Source organism: Oryza glaberrima, chromosome 1 (genome assembly GCF_000147395.1).
Source record: "Oryza glaberrima chromosome 1, OglaRS2, whole genome shotgun sequence".
NCBI lineage: Eukaryota > Viridiplantae > Streptophyta > Magnoliopsida > Poales > Poaceae > Oryza > Oryza glaberrima.
In genome coordinates this window covers 16,358,296-16,379,534 of record NC_068326.1, presented here as the reverse complement: position 1 = coordinate 16,379,534, position 21,239 = coordinate 16,358,296, and the positions used below count along the sequence as shown (strand labels likewise).

General features: G+C 41.9%; 2 protein-coding genes across 5 annotated transcripts; both read right to left on the bottom strand.

The window, feature by feature from the left end:
- Positions 1–1,280: 1,280 nt before the first annotated feature.
- On the bottom strand, positions 1,281–5,929 carry LOC127760496 (suppressor protein SRP40). 2 transcript variants are annotated; one of them, XM_052284764.1, is made up of 4 exons: positions 5,699–5,929; positions 4,301–4,653; positions 2,797–2,839; positions 1,281–2,150 (listed from the first exon to the last, which is right to left on the bottom strand). In XM_052284764.1, exons 1-4 carry the CDS (start codon positions 5,817–5,819, stop codon positions 1,702–1,704), a joined length of 966 nt encoding a protein of 321 aa, XP_052140724.1. In that variant the 5' UTR covers positions 5,820–5,929; the 3' UTR covers positions 1,281–1,701. The 2 variants fall into 2 exon arrangements, with proteins under 2 accessions (XP_052140724.1, XP_052140725.1); XM_052284765.1 differs by having other exon boundaries at positions 1,281–2,144; positions 5,699–5,928.
- A 774-nt stretch (positions 5,930–6,703) lies between these two features.
- LOC127781916 (protein PGR-like) lies at positions 6,704–17,300 on the bottom strand. Of its 3 annotated transcripts, XM_052309004.1 has the most exons (6): positions 17,105–17,300; positions 16,237–16,323; positions 10,043–15,684; positions 9,126–9,348; positions 7,978–8,226; positions 6,704–7,308 (listed from the first exon to the last, which is right to left on the bottom strand). In XM_052309004.1, the coding sequence occupies exons 3-6, from the start codon at positions 10,504–10,506 to the stop codon at positions 7,177–7,179; spliced, it is 1,068 nt and encodes a 355-aa protein (XP_052164964.1). In that variant the 5' UTR covers positions 10,507–15,684; positions 16,237–16,323; positions 17,105–17,300; the 3' UTR covers positions 6,704–7,176. The 3 variants fall into 3 exon arrangements, with proteins under 3 accessions (XP_052164964.1, XP_052164951.1, XP_052164957.1); XM_052308991.1 differs by having other exon boundaries at positions 10,043–16,323; XM_052308997.1 differs by lacking the exon at positions 17,105–17,300 and having other exon boundaries at positions 10,043–17,059.
- Between the last annotated feature and the right edge of the window lie 3,939 nt (positions 17,301–21,239).

Here is a 21,239-nt window from a genome sequence, read left to right as displayed (position 1 = left end):
CGGAGAAAGAAGATTTCTTGTTCGTGAGCCATTTTTCAGCCCATGAGAAGCCATGTCACCAAATTCGAGGACAAAATGGCCGCCTTGCCCTCCTCCTTTCTTTCTTCTTCGCCTTCACTCACCTTCATCATCTCCCTCTCCTCCGGCGTGCTCCCTGTCAATGAAGGTGTACAAGCAGACGAAGCCGCGTGAGCTCCACGTCAAGGGTGCGGCCGAGGGTCATGGCCTTGCAGTAAGCATCCGCGAGTGCCATACCTCCATCATCGGCTCGTTGTCGAGGGATACGATCGTCGCGGCCACGATATCCTCTTCCACTAGAGCCACCAACGACCCATCGTCGAGGGCTCCACTTACCCGCTGGTGTTGATCACTCCTGCCTCGCCCATCACCGACCTCGTCCTCACAGGGCAAAGCCACCGCTAGCTATCCTCTCCTCTTGCGCATACAGAGGAGCGGTTAGAGGAGCAGGGTAAAGGAGACGGCTGGAGCTCGCGGGCCAGGGGGCTTATCAGCGTGGCAATCCTCACTGGAGCCCAAGCACAAGGCGAGGAGCGGGAATGAAAGACATTGAGAGGGGCAAAACGGACCCTTTCGTCCTCAGATTTGGTGATGTGGCTTCTGATGGGCTGGAAAATGGCAAATGAGCAAGAAATCTTCTCTCTTTGATGGTAAAATTAAAAGTTATTTGGAAGAATGGTATTTGAGAATACGGCATTCGGAAGAGTGGCAAATAGACCAAAACCCCTCGCTGCCAGGTCCGGACGGACGTAATGATCCTTTTAGAACAAAGGATAAATCCTACCAAAGAAAACATTTCACGTAATTTGGCAACATTGAAAATCTTTAACCCTTTTAGAAAACTTAAATATCTTTTTCATCACTACCTCCATATTTAGATATTTTAGGTATTAATCATGCTTCTATAATCGAAGATTTAAGTATGCTTCGATCTGCAAGCTACTTTTTCCATCGTGGAAATAAACTACAAATTGTAGTAATGGTGTAATGGTAGTATGGTACAGAGGGGGAAATCACTACAGGTTCATGCCACAGGTTCACAAGTTTTCAATTTACTACTATAATAACTTGCGGGTTTAAAACATGCGCACAAACATGACTGAGAATAATACTTCCTCCGTTTCACAATGTAAGACTTTCTAGCATTGTCCACATTCATTATGTGTTTAGATTTATTAACATCTATATGTATGTGGGTAATGCTAGAAAGTCTTACATTGTGAAACGGAGGGAGTAGGTGTTACCAAATCATGATAAATTACTTGTCAAAAAATAACAGCTCCATGAGTTAATTTGCAAAGCAAAGCAAGTACGATACAAAAAGTGGGCAGATACTTCCATCAAACAACTAACCCACAACATGGTGCACACTATGTATGTCTACATATCAGAATATATGCCGTTCTGTACTTCAAAACAAGAGAAAATATATCCCATATTTGGGAAGAAAATCCATCATGCAAAGGTTTCATACAAATGCTATGCTCCAGGCTAGATCTAAGAAACATAGCAGACTAACCAAGAGGAGAACAAACAAATGACAGCAGAATAAGATCACAACAGAAGAAACTTAATTTTGTTACCTGTGAACTATGAGTTAAACATTCAAGGCTTACACCTCCTGATACTGGTGTAAAATTGTGAACCATGGCATACACAGCAAGAAAACTCTGTACACCAAACTTATATATCAACGTCACCCCCAGAGCTGGCTGAATCACCATCACTGCCGTCACTATCACTGCTGCTGCTTCCACTACCACTCCCACTTCCACTGCTACTACTGCTGCTGCTGCTCCCGCTAGAGCTAGAGGTTTCCTGCTCATCCTGCTGCCCTTCTGCATTGACTTGAGCTCGCAGGGCCTCGGCTGCATTGAGTCCCTCATCAGCCTCATCACTGACATCTACATCAGCAATTTCATCATCTATGTCAAGCTGGTTTGGTATGTTGATGTCAAAACCACGAACAGAAGCTCCTTGTCCAGAGGACATGTTATTCGGTGAGCCATTGTCATCATCACCAAGTATGTCTAGGTTCTCCTCTTGATCATTTGGATCAGGCGAAAATGAAAATGGATTTGTGGTAACAGGTTGGTATGTAGTGCTCCTGTTATTGTTTCTTAGACCTGCAACTGGCAAACTAGAAAATGAGAACAAACGATAAATCCTATCCAAGAAAACATTTCACGTAATTTGGCAACATTGACAATCTTTAACAACCCTTTTAGAAAACGCAAACATCTTTTTCATCACTACCTCTATTTTTAGATATTTTAGGTATTAATCATGCTTCTATAATCGAGGAGAACAATGTTCAAGTATGCTTCGATCTGTATGCTACTTTTTCATCGTGGAAATATACTACAAATTGTAGTAATGGTGGCAGTATGGTACAGAGGGGGAAATCACTACATGCGCCTCTGAGTTGTAGAATGGCATGTATTTGGTGAACTAATATATATTTTTTGCAGAACAGGTCAAAACGGCAAGTAGAAAGGTTAAACTGTTTTTGCATTGTGCCATATCTTTCCTCCAGCACCATGAAATTTGACAAGATGATATCATGGTACAAGGACCATTCCAAGAACTGCAAACTACAACATCAACATCAAGACCCGAACATAGAATTTGGTGTACTACATGGCAAATGCCTTGCCTTTGTTTTAACAACAATTACGCGAATGTATTCATCATCTCTAGTATCAGAGCAAGTTATTAAGAAACTAAAAGATCCTCATGATTAAGAACAACATTGCAATAAAAAAAGGGTCACATTACCTGGATTTTCAGGTTCACCAATGTCAATGCGTTCAACCTCAACCTATAAAATGATGATCAAAGGTCAGAAGTCAGACGATGATTAAATAGAAGAGTTTCTTAAACTTCAAGAATTCCACTAAAATTGTACAACGTGATATCACAGAGGTTGGCCAATATCCCCCAGGGCCCAGGGTCAGCATATCAATAACATTGTCAGCTTATAAATCTATTTATGGACTTATAACACTTTAGGATGCTTTCTTCAGGAATCTAGTCTCAACATATATAATCTGGAGTAAACTGGGAACGATATGAGAAATATAACAAACTTATGAGCCTATATCCAAGTCTTAGAAAGTATGTAAAGTACATTTTAGATTGGGACAAGGATGCATCTCTCATGCAAATCAAATGTTCAGAGTTTGTATCTCTACTTTGAGCTCACTAAAAGCTGAAATCACTTTGATACCCAAAATATAGCAGTATATTCAGTAGCAATGGCACAGTTGCGTGATAATGATACTATGTTACAAAAGCTCCCATCCGAACACTTGCATTGAACAGGCAAGGGCCCTGACAAAATCCCCATCAGGGATAATGATACTATGTCACAAAAGCTTGGGGTTAATGGATCCAGGAACTGAAACGAGGAACTTAGCAAGGACTGTATAAAGTTTTCTTTGATAAAAAGAAAAGCATTAACATGATAGGAAAACAATCCCTGGCCCAGTCCAATTGTCATGTGATACGAAGTTAATTAGGATAATTGAATATGGTCCATTGTATCAAGCCATCAAATTCCATATTCAAAGAAAAGGAACAGAACTTGCTACCATATTTTGGCAAAAAAAAAAACTTTCATCGGTAGTCAGAGCTAACCATACTGTATTCTGGCATAAAAGTTGTGTAAAGGAAATTTCTACTCACTATCCAATGTTTGGCCTTCTGAAATATAAATTATGAAGAATAAAAATTAACAATATTCACTTTTCAATCAGATGCTCAAAGACTAATGTTTTCATAAACCATTAAATACTAATAACCTAAAACATACTATGAAATTCAAATATTAATCACTTTACCATATCACAAATATAACATAATCCTGTGGATGCTTACGGGTCTGAGAGATGTTAGATTCAAAAGAGCTTATGAACTGGCTAGGCTTGAATTTAAACAAACATGAAATTTTATTGTGGCACATATATAATGTTTTATACTTTCTACATGAAGACAATCAGGTAATATGGTCTACAACATTCCAAAAAGCCCAAATTGTTTAATATGCTACCGATAAATATTACTGAAGGGCCTATATATGAGTGGTTCCAGTCTCCCAGATAACAAAAATCTCTTGGCAAATGTTTTGTGTTTGTCAGTCTAAATAGTGTGCATCATATATTGTCTCATACCGGTTATTCAACGTTATCACTTTTTTTCCTCCAATACCTAAGGTCGTAACAAATTATATAACAATGTATCAAAATTTATCTAGGGCATCTAAAATGCTGAAAGAACTTACAGGAACTGAGTGTACAGCAGGTTTACTCATGGCCGGTGACTTTCCAACTTTCGGTAATGGAGGGGAATGTGATTCGCCCATTCCAGTAGTAGCCGAAGTGGCTGCCGAAGACTCTCCTGGAACTCGGACATGCCTTAATCTCTTGACAGCCCGATGCAACCGCTCCAGACGAAAGGTTTCACCATCAAAAAACAAGACACCATCATTATCCTTGTACTCTTCTTGGCTTCCTTCAAATGTCACCTTTGGCTTGCCAGGCTGATTGTTGTGGAATTCCACAGTAACCCTGTTATCTTTGGTCTTCTGCAGAGACCCAGCTTGAGTCTTATCAATTGATGCTGGCTTAAATTCATCTGTCAACACAAATATAAGAAAAGGGTTCAACACGACATAACCTGATATGTATTTATAATATAAAAGAATAAGGATCAACACATTAGAGATATTTGTAGAAATAGTTTTCAGGCAAAAGAAAAATGGTTATTTCAAACTTCATAATCCAATAATGGACTTAAAATGGAAGGGAAAGCTAGACACCAACCAACGAAGTGGTGACTCGTTGGATTTCAGCAAATTGTTATGCTAATTCATTCATGAAGAGTACCCAGGACAGGCATGCGCTACATGATCGTGGTAACCTTTTTCAAACCACGAGAGGGAGAGAAAATTAACTATTTAATCAGTTTTGGGAGCATCAATTTTGATTCCTTTATTACCAATGACTTGTTTTGGCCCAATGAAAAAAAAATTGAAACATGTCACATAACCATCAAGAGGGAAAAGCTTATGAGATAGTGAATCGTTGGCCATATAAAAGGAGAGCAAGAGAGCACAGAAACTATGCATCACAATACCAAGAGCACCCGATTCACCAAACCAAGGAACCATGGAATCAATGCTACAGACCCCAAAAATATATATGCGAGTTCAACCCTTCCTAACAATTATTTTGCTGTCTCCAACAAACCAAAATTTTACTACTTTAGAGATAAAGCAAATGCTACCTGATCAACCAAAGGAAACATATTCAACAAAGACAACTGACATGTGGTAATCCCACCAATTGTGGCTGATGAAAAGTCACAAATGTCAAATATGCACCGATGATGAGTCACGCATGTCCAAATAAGAGCATCATGCCGTGTTCACGACCCCAACGCCGCTAAACAGGGAGTGCTTTGCCACCAGCTCGATGAATTCCAGAACTCCAATTGGACACGGACGCATCACTAAAAGCATACTATCGCCAAATCCCCCCCCCCCCCCCCCCCCCATCGCACCACCGAAGGGCGCGAGAATTACCAGCGAAGAGGAACCTGTGCTCCGGCCGCGTGCGCTACGCATATGCGCCTCACGAGTATCAGGGAGGGAAGGAGGAAGGGGATTTGGGGGGCGTACAGCGGAGCGTGCAGAACTTGGCGGTGGGGGAGGGGTCGCGGCAGGAGGAGCCCAGCCGGAGCTCGTACCACCGATTCGGCTGCGGCGCCGTGCTCGGCTCGCCGCTGTTGCCGCTCGCCATCCCCGCGCCGCCCCTCGCCGCCGACACCGGCGGCGATCGATCGATGCCGAGAGATGGTCCCCCGCGACGGATCGACCCCGACCCTAACCTCGAAATCGCAAGGAGGGCCCTAATTTGTTCCCCCTCAAGTTTTCTTACACAAATTTCATCTAACCCCCTCAAGTCGCCCGTAATTACTGGAAGCCGATTAAGAGACGTTTCCCAACTCAGAAACTTTTCGTTTACTAATTTGAAGTTGAAGCTCATTTTCTATTGATGCTAATAAAGAATTATGAATCAATTGAGAAATTTAACAAAACTCTAAACAAACTCATGTTTTTATTTTTTTAATAAATCTAAACAAACTCATCTTTTTTTTAATAAATCTAAACAAACACATTTTCAAAATTTTCTTTTCTCCTTAAACATTTCGCGCTTGAATGTAGGAGAAAAACATATTCATTACATGACTTTAGAGCGTCAAAGGAGGCCATCGGATGGTTTATTGGGGCCGGGAATAAACCAAACGGTATATTTACAAACGAAACAAATTTACGAATAAAATTTTTATATACGTGTTCATAATGATCTAAAAGCAAAGGCTGAAAAATAAACTTCGATGAAAAAACCTTAATATGGACTCCAAATTTAAGGTTGAAAATTCTAATTTTCGCTGATAAGTATAATTATAAATGAAAAGATTAGACCATTTGTTTCAAATTTTCTTACTTAGATGGAGATAAAAAAAACACAATTAACCTCTAGATCACCCTGTGACTCTGCATTATCCAACCACCAAGGGTACAGTAAACCGGTGGAAGTGCAATTTGGTTTGGTTATCCACCATTACCAACATGGTCGTCAATAGTGATCGATGTTAAGGATATAATACGACGTATACTATGAAATTAGGCCATCCTGTGCTAATAGTTGGATAATCAAGAAATTTACAATATTATCATGTTCTGTGCTATATTATTGCTTGAAATTTTCTCTTACACTAATGGCAGGCTTCCGTTCTTTTTTTCAGAAAAAAAAAAGATTTATGTCCTGTTACAAAGAGAAGTGGCAACATTGCAATGCAATAAGCAGTACAGGGAAAACACTTCAAAAGATGGCTGGGAGTTACGATTGATTTTAACTTTCAAGTCAAAAAGGTGTAAACACATCAAAAATTGATCTCCTTGTACGCCAAACAATGCACGCAGCCAACCAACCAAACAATGTTTTTCTTGGAGTAGTGAACAACGTTGAGTGAATTGAATCTTTCTCATCAAGCAGCCAAAATGCCTAATCCATCATTTCATTGTCTTGGGGCCATGCCTTGACACCTTTGAATGGAATTGGGTGTTTGGAAGAAACTTGAGTAAAAAGATCTTCAAAAGATGCGAATGCACGCATAAGCTGTAAGCGCAGTTGTTAGTAGCACAGATACAGCATTAACCGCATCATTATCCAGGATAGTCATTCCAGAAATCTTGGTGACTGTAGGGCCCCGTTTACTGACCACCTGCAAACAAGCAAGAAACTATTACATGTCAGGAAGCTAAAATCACCTGATGGTGTGTGGCTAAAAGAATCATTAAATGCCGAAGTAGATTAAACTTTTATGATTGCAAAAGCTTCACAAGCAGTTTTCAAACTAGACAAATATATTAAGTATAATGGTGAATCTAGTGAGGGTGAATCTGCCACCACCTACCAACTGATATGTGAGGCCATAAAATTGGTGAATCTGCCAGCTACTCCCACTATTAGCTGATATGTTGCGCTACTAAACAGTGACGTGTGTAGACTATTCATTCCCAACTAATGGAGGAGACAAATAAAACATATTCAACCTGCTCCTTGCAAAACATGAGTAAGCTAGTATTTCAAATAAAATAATTTCACTACAACGGCTCACACAAATGAGAGAGAGCTATAAGGGTAGAATATGAAAAATTGTTTTTAATGGGGATACATAAGACATATTAAGACAAATGTCACACAGAAATTTACAAGTCCTATGTAATTTTATACCTCAATCATAGAAACAAAGTTGTGGATCAAATCTTTGAGCTATAAGTGGAAGTACCTCTAAAATGAAATCATGATCTCACGATGTATGGAAAAGCATGGTTCTGACATGCATTTGATTCAAGTATGATTCAAACCTAAATGTCACAGAAAACATTACCTTCTTCCGAACACTGCAGTATCCACTGAACTGGAGTGTGGCACCCAACACTGAATCAATCAGACTGCCAAGCAAACCAGCAGTAGCAGAGATGGGTATTACTAGAAGCTGTCGAAGAGCCACGTCAAATGAGCACTCCACAGTCAACAGTCCAACAAAAACAAAAGTCAGACCTATGATTAGGCCACCTGCTGTGGCAGCAAGAAGGCCTTGTAAGGTCACTCCACCGTTTGTACCTTTCCTGACAGGCTTAAAAATGATGTTGAATTATCAGATCACACAGACAGACATGTTCGCACGATATTACCATGCACATTTCAAAAAACAGGAGCAGTAAAATGACGCAATGCAGTAGGAAATAACATCACGCCTACAAAAGGAACATTTCCCTTATACCAAACTACCTTGGTTCTAGTTTCCAATTATGCCTATTGAATTTATGGGAATTGGGCATCAACCTCAACCCATTGAATATGTTGTTAATATTCCAAACTTGCTTGCCTAATGTGATCAATATGTGATCCATAAGTTGCATGAACAACATGAAAGCATTTCTAGAGCAGTAAGTGTTAGTTGTACACTTGTGTGATCCAAAAAATTGGCAAAGCAATTTGTTCAATACTCCCTCCATCTACTTTTGATAGTCATATTTCATCTTGGCACATAGACCAAGGATAAGTAATTCTACTTATCATCTATTTAAACATGCTACTAGTTATTCCTCGTAAGCAAGCGATTCATTAATAATGTTGTTGGATTGAAATATGCCTATTAAAAATAAAATTTTCAGATTTGAAAATATGACTATCAAAAGTAGATGGAGGAAGTACAAAATATGTTATGTGACAAGATTTTTTGCCACTTCAGATAACCTGATTGGTACTCACAGGCCATGGTGTGTTGCATAGTCAAATTTGAGGAGAACAAATCATATGCTGTGGGTTCCTCTCCAAGAAAATAATAATAATAATAAACCCATTGTGCGTTTGGCTTAGAAAAAGTTTAGACCAGTGGCTAAAACCTGAAAGACACCAAATGTGGTAGGCTGGTGGCCAAGCATAACCTTACTACTTCTGCATGAAGATTGCAGAAACTAGAAAGATAATCATGACTGAAAGGAACATCTGACCCAAAAAAGGAACACATACCTTCAGAGTAGTAATAAGACGTGGCTGTTCATCACTAAGCACACCAAGTTCGGATGACCAAGTATCTCCATTGCAGCAGCAATAGTGACCAATGATGCCACCAATAATACCAGTTATAACCTTTGACTCATGGGAGTCCAGGCATTGATCTTGTCCTCCGGTCATTGTTGCCAATATGATGACCAATATAGTAGCTATTAAGCTATTTGCTAGGACTTGGATCCTTTAATGTAAAACGTGATGGTAAGATACAAAAGTAAAATCAAGTTGACAAATCAGCAGCTGTTGTGTTATATCCAACTATAAATGTTATGCTGTCCATACAATAAATCACTAATTTAAATATTTGATAAGGTCCACACAATTCACTAACATCTTCAGAGTATAAGTTTTGCTCAAATAAGGTGATGGTTCCAAGAAAGAATAGAACCAGTTCAAGAATAGTTCTGAGGAAAGAAAATAACTAATCATAATGTATTTTCATCAAATCAATTAACTGTAAGGGGGGTTATTCTTTGATTTATATAATAGCTTTACACTTTTCCTATGGCATGCTGATGACAGTATTGAAGTGTACTCCTAATTTTTAACACTGACATCATATGATCGAAACTTAATGAAGCTCCATTGAGTTCTCAATCTTATAAACTGTCTTCCAAACAGGCATTGACTTGAACGTTGATGCGCATAATATATAACAATCTTTTGCAACTGTACTAATAGTCTGTGGGCAATGGGCTTATTGAAACCACCACATAGCAAAACATTGCACACCAATACCATTTGCGGCAGTAGCTTTATATTTCTATCTAGAATAGCGACTACATGATTATCAGACACTCAGCAGTCAGCATCATTAGCTGCCAATTTAGACATACTAATTAATTTAGTTGGAGATGGCAGGTTCCGTGGCTTACCAGTTGCGCTGGCCGCCCTCCTTGAAGTCGTCCTCGATGCGGCGCTTCCTGTCCGCGCCGATCTTAGTCGCCTTGGACGAGGTGAAGAAGAAGGCCAGCATGAGCGCGCCGTACCTGTACCCGCAGGCGAGGTGGATCGCCATGACGACGAACCCGGCTGCCCCGCCGGAGCCGTCCAGCGAGCGGCGGCGGACGGCGCGCGCGGCGATGACGGCGGCCAGCGCCGCGCCGACGGCCGACCGGGCCGCGAGTGAGGCGGCGGGGATCCCCATCGGCTGCGCTGCGCCGCCCGCGGCGGGAGTCAAAGGCGCCAGCGATTGGGGGGTGAATCGAATTTGTGGTAGGGGCGCCGGATTCTGGGAGACCGGGATGCGACTGTACCAGTAGTAGTCCAAGTGACGACTAATACTTAGTATGCAGTTCAGCAAATCTGAACCGTCGGTTATTTCCTCCGCTGATGACATTGAGCAACGTTGACGTCTTCTTCCCTGCCCTGTCTGTCGAATTTTTTTTATTTTTTTAGAATCTTTATGTTTTAATTTTATTAATAGACCATTCTAAAAGTATCGGTCCTTTTAGCGCCAGAGTCGCTGGCGTGGCCTCTCTGATGCTGCCCCCTGCCACCACGGAGATACTAACATGCCCACCCCCCTCTCCCCCGCTCCCGCGCCCCTCGGGGGCTCCCTCCACTCTCCTCAAATTCACTCGTTGTGTGTTTTTGTTTTTGTTTTTGTTGTTTTTTGTTTTTCCTGTAGTAAAAAAAATAGTACATTTTTTATCTCTTATTAAAAAATTAGGGTTCCTTGAGTTTTTTTTTTTTACATTCGAGTGTCCTTCCTTCAAACAGACATAATTTTCTCATATGGACTCGGAATTAGGCAAATTATATATCTATGGATATGTATAGAAAAAGTTACATTCGATTCTCAACCGCTTTACCAGATTCAGCGAAATTAGAATCTCCAAATTCTACTTACAAGATTGTGTTTTTGAGGCGAGAAGCTTTTCTGTAGAACTTTAGAAAATTCTACCCGTCACATATTTCATCCATTTGAGTTTACTTTTTACATGGTTGGTTTATGTGTGCTCCTAAGTGTAAAAAAATATCAAAAAATAAAAAAATTGCACATCTCTCGTCTACACTAGAGAGGAGAGGAAAAATGGCGTGGGGGGGTGCGGCGCCAGCCTCATTGGCGCGCTCCCCCTGCCACGTCAGCACCAAGCCACCACAGTGGCAGGAGGACGGCGCCAAAGTCGCACCCCAGAAAGACTATTTCTTGGATAAGTTTTTCTAGGGGTCTATTGTGAAATAAATTTTTCAAAAGGACCAAATTATGAAAAATCCATAGCAGCTAGCGTGGCAGGCCAGCATTGCCACGGCAGCTGCGCGTGACGTGACAGAGTTATTTGGCCACGCCAGGCGGGTTGGCATAGCCAAAAGGTTCATTTCTTAGAAATACTTTTAGGGATGGTCTATTAATAAAATTAGAACACTAAAAGGTAAATGAGCTTTTCTTAAGTGCGGTTAGCATAAACATGCATAAAGGTACGCGCGACCAATCAGGGAGTGCCACCTGGTAGCTGAGTAAATTATGGGGTTAAATTACCTGAGGGGTATTAAGGCCATTAGGAGACCGGCGTAAACTCTAATCGTTAGTTTACTCTAGTCGTGATTCCACATCGGAGGAACGTACGCGGTGTTAGAGTTCGCCGGAGAAGACAAAGATAACCTCGCTAGTGCTTAAGCTAGGTTTACGCACGATTCCACATTGGTTACGTCACAACTAAAATATCGATAAATTGCCTGCAGACTCTCCATGAAGTGACATGCACGTTATGGAATGGCATTCCAGTCACCGGAAAGCTAAGAAGCGAGTGGAAACTTGAATTACGTGCTAGTTCTTATGGTTTACTCTCTATATTGCGCCGCTACTGTAGATCACGTTTAAAGAAAGCCATTGCATCGGCACACGTACGTAAATAGTGGTACAGATGATCTGATGTAGAAGATCCTAGCTAAAAGCAAGCGATCGTGGTTACATCCTATTTACGTTGGTCTACAAATACAAAATACAAAGTACATAGCCACATAAGATTGCTAGCACTCCTCTTTACGCTGTGAGAAAGAAAAATTTTTACGGTGGGCTAGACCCACCTACATTTAGCAGGTAATCCTCTCAACCGTGTACTGAATAACGATAGGAGTAAATCCCAACGTCAGTCCATTACGAAGCCCATTTTGGCAATAACTGTTTTATATAATAGTCCTTTCTGATTCCACTATTATGAGCCAAACGCAGCATCGGTTTTATTGTTAGCCCCTTATTATTATCCAAAATATTGAAAATGTGATATATAATTTATAATTTTGTCAAGGTCTTGTCCTCGGTTCACCACTGCCCTCGGATTGCGGACGTAAGCACATCGATTCTACTCATATGTTCGACGTGCTTGTTTATGTGCGCAATCCATCGTGTGCGTAAACCATCATGTATGCCTTGAACGCCGAGCGTATAGTGCTTTGTGAGTTGCGTTAAAGCCTTTAAAGGTCCTCATCCTTCGGCAGTCGTATGTTGTTGACAATGCACTGAAAAAAAAATAATCTAGCGTACCAACGGAGATGTTTGTGACGACAAAGAAAATCAAGCAAATAAGATGGACTTACCTCATCTTTGTATGCCATTTAGAATATTAGTATTCCCTCCATTTCATATTATAACTCATTTTGATTTTTTTTCCTAGTCAAACAAACACACTTTCAAAATTTATTAAATGCTGGATCTCACGAAACTAATTTATATATGAGCCTCACGGCCCATGAGTGACTGCAACGCGTGCCCCACGACACTTGTACCCTCGAGACATGTTCCACGAACAACTTGAATCCATCTACATGGTCTACGCGTCGAGTAGGATAAGAGATTAGGGGATTGGTAGTAATACTCATTTCGTTTTTACACACCTCGTGAATTAAACCACTAATTTCCCTACGTGCGAAACCTTCGTAGCTTCGCAGCTTTATTGCTAGCCCATTCGACAGGTCCACATACACATAACGGATTAGGCTTTTCCCTAAACAATTATCACATCTGGATTAACCATTTTACACTAGAGTGATACTATGTAAACGCCAACCTAGAGTAGACCATTCACACCTTCATGCACGTCACGACCATGCCCCTGTACGCATAAACCTTTCGAGCGTAGGCTCGATGTGTTTACGTCCAGAGATACCCATGTAGGCGTATACCATATAGGCACCTATCGAATTTGAACCACAGTCCAAAATGGACGTGTTTACGTCCGAAAGACACAATGATATGTAGGCTCTATCTGTTTAGTATTCTTTTTATAAACAAAAGAGAGGAAGTCAATTTCCAACGCATTTGCGTGGGTTTCTTACATACTCTCTCCATTTCAGGTCATAAGATATTTTGACTTTTATCAAAGTCAAACTGTTTCAAGTTTAACTAAGTTTATAGACAAATATAGTTTTATTTATAATATTAAATTAGTTTTATCAAATCAATAATTGAATATATTTTTATAATAAATTTGTCTTGGGTTGAAAATGTTGCTATTTTTTTCTACAAACTTGGTCAAACTTAGTCAAAAACGTCTTATAACCTGAAACAGAGGGAGTAGTAGTAAAAGATGACATGGCGCGACAATCGGCACATCCAACATCCAAACTACTTAACCCTCGAAATATAACTACTAGTTCAACTATACTGTATAAACTACAATCTACTTGCATTATTTCTGCTTCTTCCTTGGTGGTAGGTATCCAGATGAACTGTCGTCATCATCGTTCCAGTAGGCATTCTTGTCGTGTGATGCAAGCGGAGGGGCCTTCTCGTCGGTGTTCCAGTCATCGTCTTTGTCTTCCTCATCACCGGGGTCGGGCAAAGAGTAATCGTCTGCAACTAACCCCATTAATTCCAAACTTGGGGAATACCCAGCGTTGGTGTTGAAATCAATGGGGACTCTGTTGAAATCAGCGACGATGCCTCGATATGAAACATGGGTACCATTCCTCCTTGCTAGAAGATGAATCAGAGGATGAGGATGAAGAACTAGACGAAGAACACATGGTGGCGGTTGTGGTTTCTTGTTTGGTTGTAGAGTAAATGAATGGAAGATCTAAGTAGATGGTGACAACCCCCAGGAACCGCCGAAGAAGAAGCGCCCCTCCCAGGCGGAGGCCCAAGCCGACGAGATCAAGAGGCTGCAGAATGAGTTGCGTGACGCCGCAGATCGTGTGGAGATTCGTGACGGAGCCTTGCGCCGGATGATGGAGGAATCCGTCCAAAAGGCCAGGCAGGTGGTCCTACGCTTGGCCTCGACATCTCGCTCATACCCAATGCCGCAACGAGCTTCGCGGATACCGTCGGGCACTACGTGCTCAAATTTTCACATCTCGCCGACGTGCTGAGCAGATTGCCACCGTCGAAGAGGCGAGAGCGGAAGAGGGCGTAGTTCGTGGCCAAGCGCATGTTGGTAGCAAGCCGTGCTCACCGCTGCTCGCCGCCACCGCCATCGCCACTCCTAGAAGAAAGCGATGCCACGGCACGCGGAGAGGTCGCCGAAGCCGACTGAGTTCGTAGGGTGTCAGTACGTAGGGGTTATGTGGGGACACCCGATAAAGTCATGGTGTCAAACGAATACGTAACTGCCCAGGATGTTCAGTTACGCATGAAATGATATAAAAGCATAAACTTCGATTATACAATACTTAAGTCACTTAGTTCACAACACAACATAAATACAAACCATTACATATATGGCCTATAAAGCCTTATTTCTAAAAACAGATAAACTGCTAGACTCCACCACAGGAACTGCCTGAGCGTAGGATGACCTAGAAACTATAATCGTCCTACTCTAATGGGTCAACAGGATCTCCATAAGCATCTTCCTCCTCATGATCTGAACCCATTTATGAGTACAAAAGGTACTCAACAAGATATGCTTATGATAATAAATACAATAATTGCAATATAAAACATGCAGTATTGAGAGCCGGAAGGTTTAAACCCTAACCTTAACAGTTATTTCATAGAGCCTACCTTAATAAACATTTGATATAAACATCACTATTGAAAATTTAATTTAAACAATAATAACGAGCATAACAATATAAATGTTACTTATAAATAACTTGAATAGAACATCAAGTAATAAATAAGTTAACCATATTAATTAATAGCCATTTAGTTTAACTTGTGACCATAATCTGAAATCACCCATAGACACATATCCATTAACCGGGAGCACGGCGTATTCGAATACTCAACGACTCTGTAGCGTCTGCCCAGCTTTACCCACACGATACCCACAGCTGGCCGGGCTGAAAAGTAACAAGGTGTAATATTGCTCCTTATATCTCTCCCTTCTGCCTAGTAAGTTAAAAGATGCTCGGGATGTTGCTCGGAGTGATCCGGTCCAAGGTGTGTACCAACCTACCTCCGCATCCACTTACCATTGTTCGTTACTCGATGGGCAGCCAAGAACTTCATGGACCCATAGGGTAGTTCTGAACTCTCGGGGCCCATCGAGTCAACATATATAAATCATATAAACATGAACCATGTCCCTTTGCTTCACACACTTGAAAGCTAATGGCCAGTACACCGAAAAGCCTGCAGAAGTTTAATCAATTGGAGCAATATACGGCCAGGTTCGACAGATCGATCGTGTGGATGGGCGAAACTATGTCATTCTTATTGACACAAGAGGGTTGATTATTATATCAATTTAAAATAAGAAATAACTATACATATATCCATATATCCATCACGACCATAAATAGGTCCATAAAACCAAACACATGAACTCTATCATGTGTACCACCCGCTCACAAGCAGTGTTAACAATTTTCAGCATGTAGCCATAAATAGTTCCATAAGCATGCTTTCATATGCAATAATAATAATATCCATATTAAATCAATAGCATGTAAAATAATTAACAGCTCATTTAGGTGCTCCTCAAATTTTATCCTAAACTTGTTAGACTCTAGGGCTCATTAAGGTGTCCATAATAGCAACAGAAAGTATAATGCAATAATAGCAATCTAATTAATTTAAAAGAATTCGTGCAGTCTATCGTACTCCAAAGGACGAGTACGCTACCAAAATAACTCTCTAACTACTGGGATTAAATTGTTCAAGGGAGGGTGCATGTCTTGCAACCTTCGGGCTCGATGTAGTCGTACAAACCGTCTCCTCCTAGTGCGGAGATTTCACTCGCTCCGTCTACCGGACCAACGTCAGCGTTTTCTATTTACGCAACAATCATCACCACAATAAATAACAGAAAAAAAAAGATAACCAAAAGAAAATAGTATCACAAAGTGCAACAATGGGTGAAAAGGATTTAAAGAAATAATTTTAGGGATTTTTGGAATTTCGGTGAACGGCGAACCCTAGGGCTAAAATTAGGGCCGCGACAACGGGTGCTCGAATTGCAACGAAACTGATACGGATGGATTCGGAATAATTCTAGGAGTTTGGAATAGGTCTCCGATTTTGTTTTCAACGTCAAAGGGATGGTCAACTTAATAGGAAGAGAAAAAGGATTTTTCCGATTTATTTTTCAACAGGAAAATCGGATTTTTCTTCTCTTCTCTCGCTCTGCTCAGGAACCGGCCGGCAACTCCCTGGCGCCGGCGGTGGAGATGACCGGTTTTGGGCAAGGGGGCGCCGGTTTCACGATCTAGGGGTCGAGGCGACTCCGTTCCCATGGTTGGTGGCGGCGCAGGCAGCGGCGGCGAGGCTGGCGACGGCGGCCAGGAGCTGGAGGCGGCGGCGGCCATGGTGGCGGCGACTCCGGCGATCTCCGGTGCGGGCGACTGGCCTGGTGAGAATCAGGGAAGGAAGTGGAGCGCGGTGGTGGCGGCGGCTCGGCCTGTGGTGGCTGGGAGCGGCGGCGCGCCGTGCAGCCGGCGGCGGCCGAACAGAGCGGCGACGCCGGGAGGCGGCGCCGGCGGCACTCCGGCATCGGATGGGATGGGGAAAGAGAGGGGAAAGGGAGTACTATGCATGGATAATCCGTTTTTACCTTCAATTTCAGAGGATTTGCGATGTATGCGACGAATTTGGGAGCTCTATCAATGGCGCAAATTTAGGGTTTCGGGGATTTTTCCTCCGGTAATGGCGATTTGATTCAGCGGGAGTAGGGGCGGATTTGAGGAGGTGAAAGAGGTTGAAATTGCGCTTCTTTTGCCTCCGGTCTTGAGCCTTCTAGTTGAGAGACGAAGGAGATACCGAGGCGAGTAGCTGGAGTTGTCGCGGCGGCATTCGTTCGTCGTTCGTCCTCGTGCGAGCGTGTGCGGGCGTGTGGCGCGCGCGGGGCGGCACGAGCTCAGCGCGAACATGCGCAAGCGCGGCGTGGGATTGGCGCGAGGCGGCACAGGCTCTGGCTCGGCCTGGCTTGGCCTAGCCGAGTAGAGAAGAAGAAAGAAAAGAAAAACAGAGAAAGGGAAGGAGAGGGAAGAACAGAGAAAGGAAAAAAATATGGAAAAAGAAAATTAAGGTGGAAATAGAGAAAAGGAAAATTTTGGGGAAAATTAAAATAGATAATATTTGAATTGATGTGAAATTTAGATGGTCTGACATTCAGGATAGATTTAAATCGGATTCAAAGGAATTATTTGAGGGATGATATGCACTTTGCGACAAAATTAAACGAGAAAAGAACATCGAAAATAAACATGGAAAATAATATTTTAAATAAACTATTAACTCGACGGTTATATTTTTAGAGAATCAAAGCAAACTAAATCGGTTTTAAAAAGTTATCAAATTTTAGGGCTGTTACAGGTTAATTATATTTGCGATCGTAAGATGCGATCGAGTGGATAACGTCATCTAGGCCAGACGGTTCCTCTGCAGTGGTAGCCTCTGGGTCTACGGACGGGCGAGAGATTAGAGTGGGTGGTCACCGCATCTCAATTTACCGAGCACGTACGTCTTGCCTCTCACGCGTACAACGACACTGTGAGCTAGCGTAGGATGGATGTGGCATCATCCGCGATCCGTGGGCAGCGATGGGGGTGAACCTTGTAGGCACTTAGCGATCCCCACGTACGCGTAGAGCGGGCACGACTCGCGAACTAGCATATCGGCCATCACGTATGTGTAAACCGTGTTGTAGGTAGTACGCTCTATGTTTTTACGTCCGAAATCCCGATGTAGGTGTAATGCACACACCTCGGGCATAGTGCTGTTGTACGCGCGAGAAGTGCATGAAGGTTTACGCGTACGCGCGCGAGGATCGTGAGTTGCCTACACATGTGGTTCACGCCTGCCAGTGGATCGTGGACGTAAACTAATCTTTCGTGCGCGTAAATTAGCCTTTCGAGCGTAGCATGAATGTCAGGATGTGTTTACACCCGAGATCCACACGTGGGCGTGTACCATATAGGGCACCTCGAGATGGCCGCGTACGCGTATAAGCCTTGGAATTTGACCTTTTGCAGCGTAAACTATCATCTTGATAGCGTAGACAGCAGCTGGTAGTGTATGGGTTGATTCCCTGCTTGGCGTAACCCTTGTCGTCCTCGACATATAATCCATATTTTTTGGTGTATGGGTTGATTCCCTATTTGGCGTAATCCAATTTTTCAATGTTCCAAGGAGGATGAATAGTAGTTGTGATCCTACGAGAGTAACCACATGATGATTTACACAATTACCTTTGAGAGATTCAAACGTAATTACCTATCAATCTATGGGGTATCAAATAAAGTATCTAACTATAGTTAATAAATTTGAAAAATATTAAGGTGCTATATGGAATACAAGTGTAAGAACTTGAGCATAATTATGAAAACGTAAGGGTTTTAGTAGTAAAATAGTATAGCTCAGATTGGCTATTTTCATGTACTTCTGTTGGGCCATCCGCTATGAATTGCAGTGAAGCTTTTCAGTCTTTTATTTTTAAAAAATACGATGTTTACGAACCTTGGTTGTGGGGATAGCCCACAACGTAACATTATTTTTTAACAGAACGTAATCCATTTATTTAGACCGGGTCTACTGTGGCTATGTACTCGCAATAAGTTGTTGCGTAAACATGTAGGAATTTATGTAAACGAATAACCATTCACTTATCCGGATCTTCTACGACGGGTCATCTAAACTAGCATATTGAGGTGTGTACAAAAAACTACATATATAACTTAACTTGTATTCTACTTCTACAAACGCTAAATAAAGCAGCGGCTTGGTAAGAATTAATAAATTCTGTCCATGGCAGGTTCTTCTCCATTAGCGTAAACCATAACTATATTAACGTAAACCATGCGCAACGTCTATCTTTTCTGGCGTGTCCTACTTCTAGCCTGGTAAGAACTAATAAATTCTGGCCATGGCAGGTCCTTCTCCATTAGCGTAAACCATAACTGTATTAACATAAACCATGCGCAACATCTATCTTGTCCGGCGATGGTTGTGTTTTCGCGGTGACCATATCGTCCGGCAGGATATCCTAGTGTGGTGCTGGTTGGAGTTGTTTGCGTAAACCATCAGGACATCATCGTAAACCGCGCGCATGACTGTTAAAGTGACGTGTATACCCTTCTGTAGAGTTTATGCACAATGCATAAAGCCTTTATGCGGTGGGAGGGGAAACACCCTCACAGGCGTCGGATGTGGACACATGGCGCAATGTCCTTAGTTGACCGCATTGAAGAATGTACGATGTTAATTATATATTATTATTAGAATTTAAAACAATTTTAAAACTTGCATATGTTAATTATATATGATTTTTAGAATTTAAAACAATTTTAAATCTAGCATATGTTAATTATATATCATCCACATAATTTATTTAAAATTTTAATCTTTTTTAAATGTTTTGTCATTAATTTTGTGATTTTATTTCATTTTAGTGCATCATTTACTATTTTATTAAACCTATATTTAATGAAATTAAATAGGCCCGGTGTAATGCATTATTATATCTTTAGTCCCGATTGTTAACCCTAGCCAGTTCAAAAAAGAATTTGGAAATAGCGAGAAAAGACATTTAGTCCCGGTTGGTGAGAACAACCTGGACTAAATATCAAGGGGTATATATAGGCCCGAGGCGGCGGCGTCTTCTCCACCAATACTTAGACGATTTTCTTCTTCGATCTCGGCTTCATCGGCTTCATCTCTAGGGCATCCTCGCATCGTCGCCGCCGACACCGCCGCCGCCGCCGTCGCTGCCTCCACCTCCGGCGGCACTGCCGCACGCTGCCGCCGCTTCCACCTCCGGCAGTGCCGCCGCCGCCCCCGCCGGCGGCGCCACGCACCACTACCGCTGCCAGTGCCATCGCCACTGCCGTCGCCGCCACCCATGCCACCTCGAACGAACGAGAACGAACGTGTTAACGAACAAGAACGAGAACGAGAACATTTCGCTAATGTGAATATACGTTAACGAATGAACGAGAACGATAGAAAATGAGTGGAACGAACGGTAGAAACGATAGAACGAACGAAACCAAACGAGAACGATAGAAAACGAGTGGAACGAACGTGAACGAACGATAGAAGCGATAGAACGAACGTTAACGAACGAACGAGAACGATAGAAAATGAGTGGAACGAACGGTAGAAACGATAGAACGAACGAAACCAAACGAGAACGATAGAAAACGAGTGGAACGAACGTGAACGAACGATAGAAGCGATAGAACGAACGTTAACGAACAAACGAGAACGATAGAAAACGAGTGGAACGAATGTGAATGAACAATAGAAACGATAGAACGAACGTTAGCGAACGAACGAGACCAAACAAGAACGAGAAAACGAGTGAAACGAACGTGAACAAACGATAGAAACGATAGAACATACGTTAATAAATGAACGAGAACGATAGAAAACGAGTAGAACGAACGATAGAAACGATAGAACGAACGAGACCGAACAAGAACGAGAAAACGAGTGGAACGAACGATAGAAACGATAAGACGTACATTAACGAACGAACGAGACCGAACGAGAACAATAGAAAACGAGTAGAACGAACGTGAATGAACGATATAAACGATAAAACGAACGTTAACGAACGCCAAAACGAGACACCTCGTTAACGAACGATAGAAGTTACATTTGTATTAGGATAATTGAGACTAATACATTTGTTTGCATTTAAGAAAATACGTGGTCCAGCACCGACTGTCGCCATCGCTCAAGCTTAA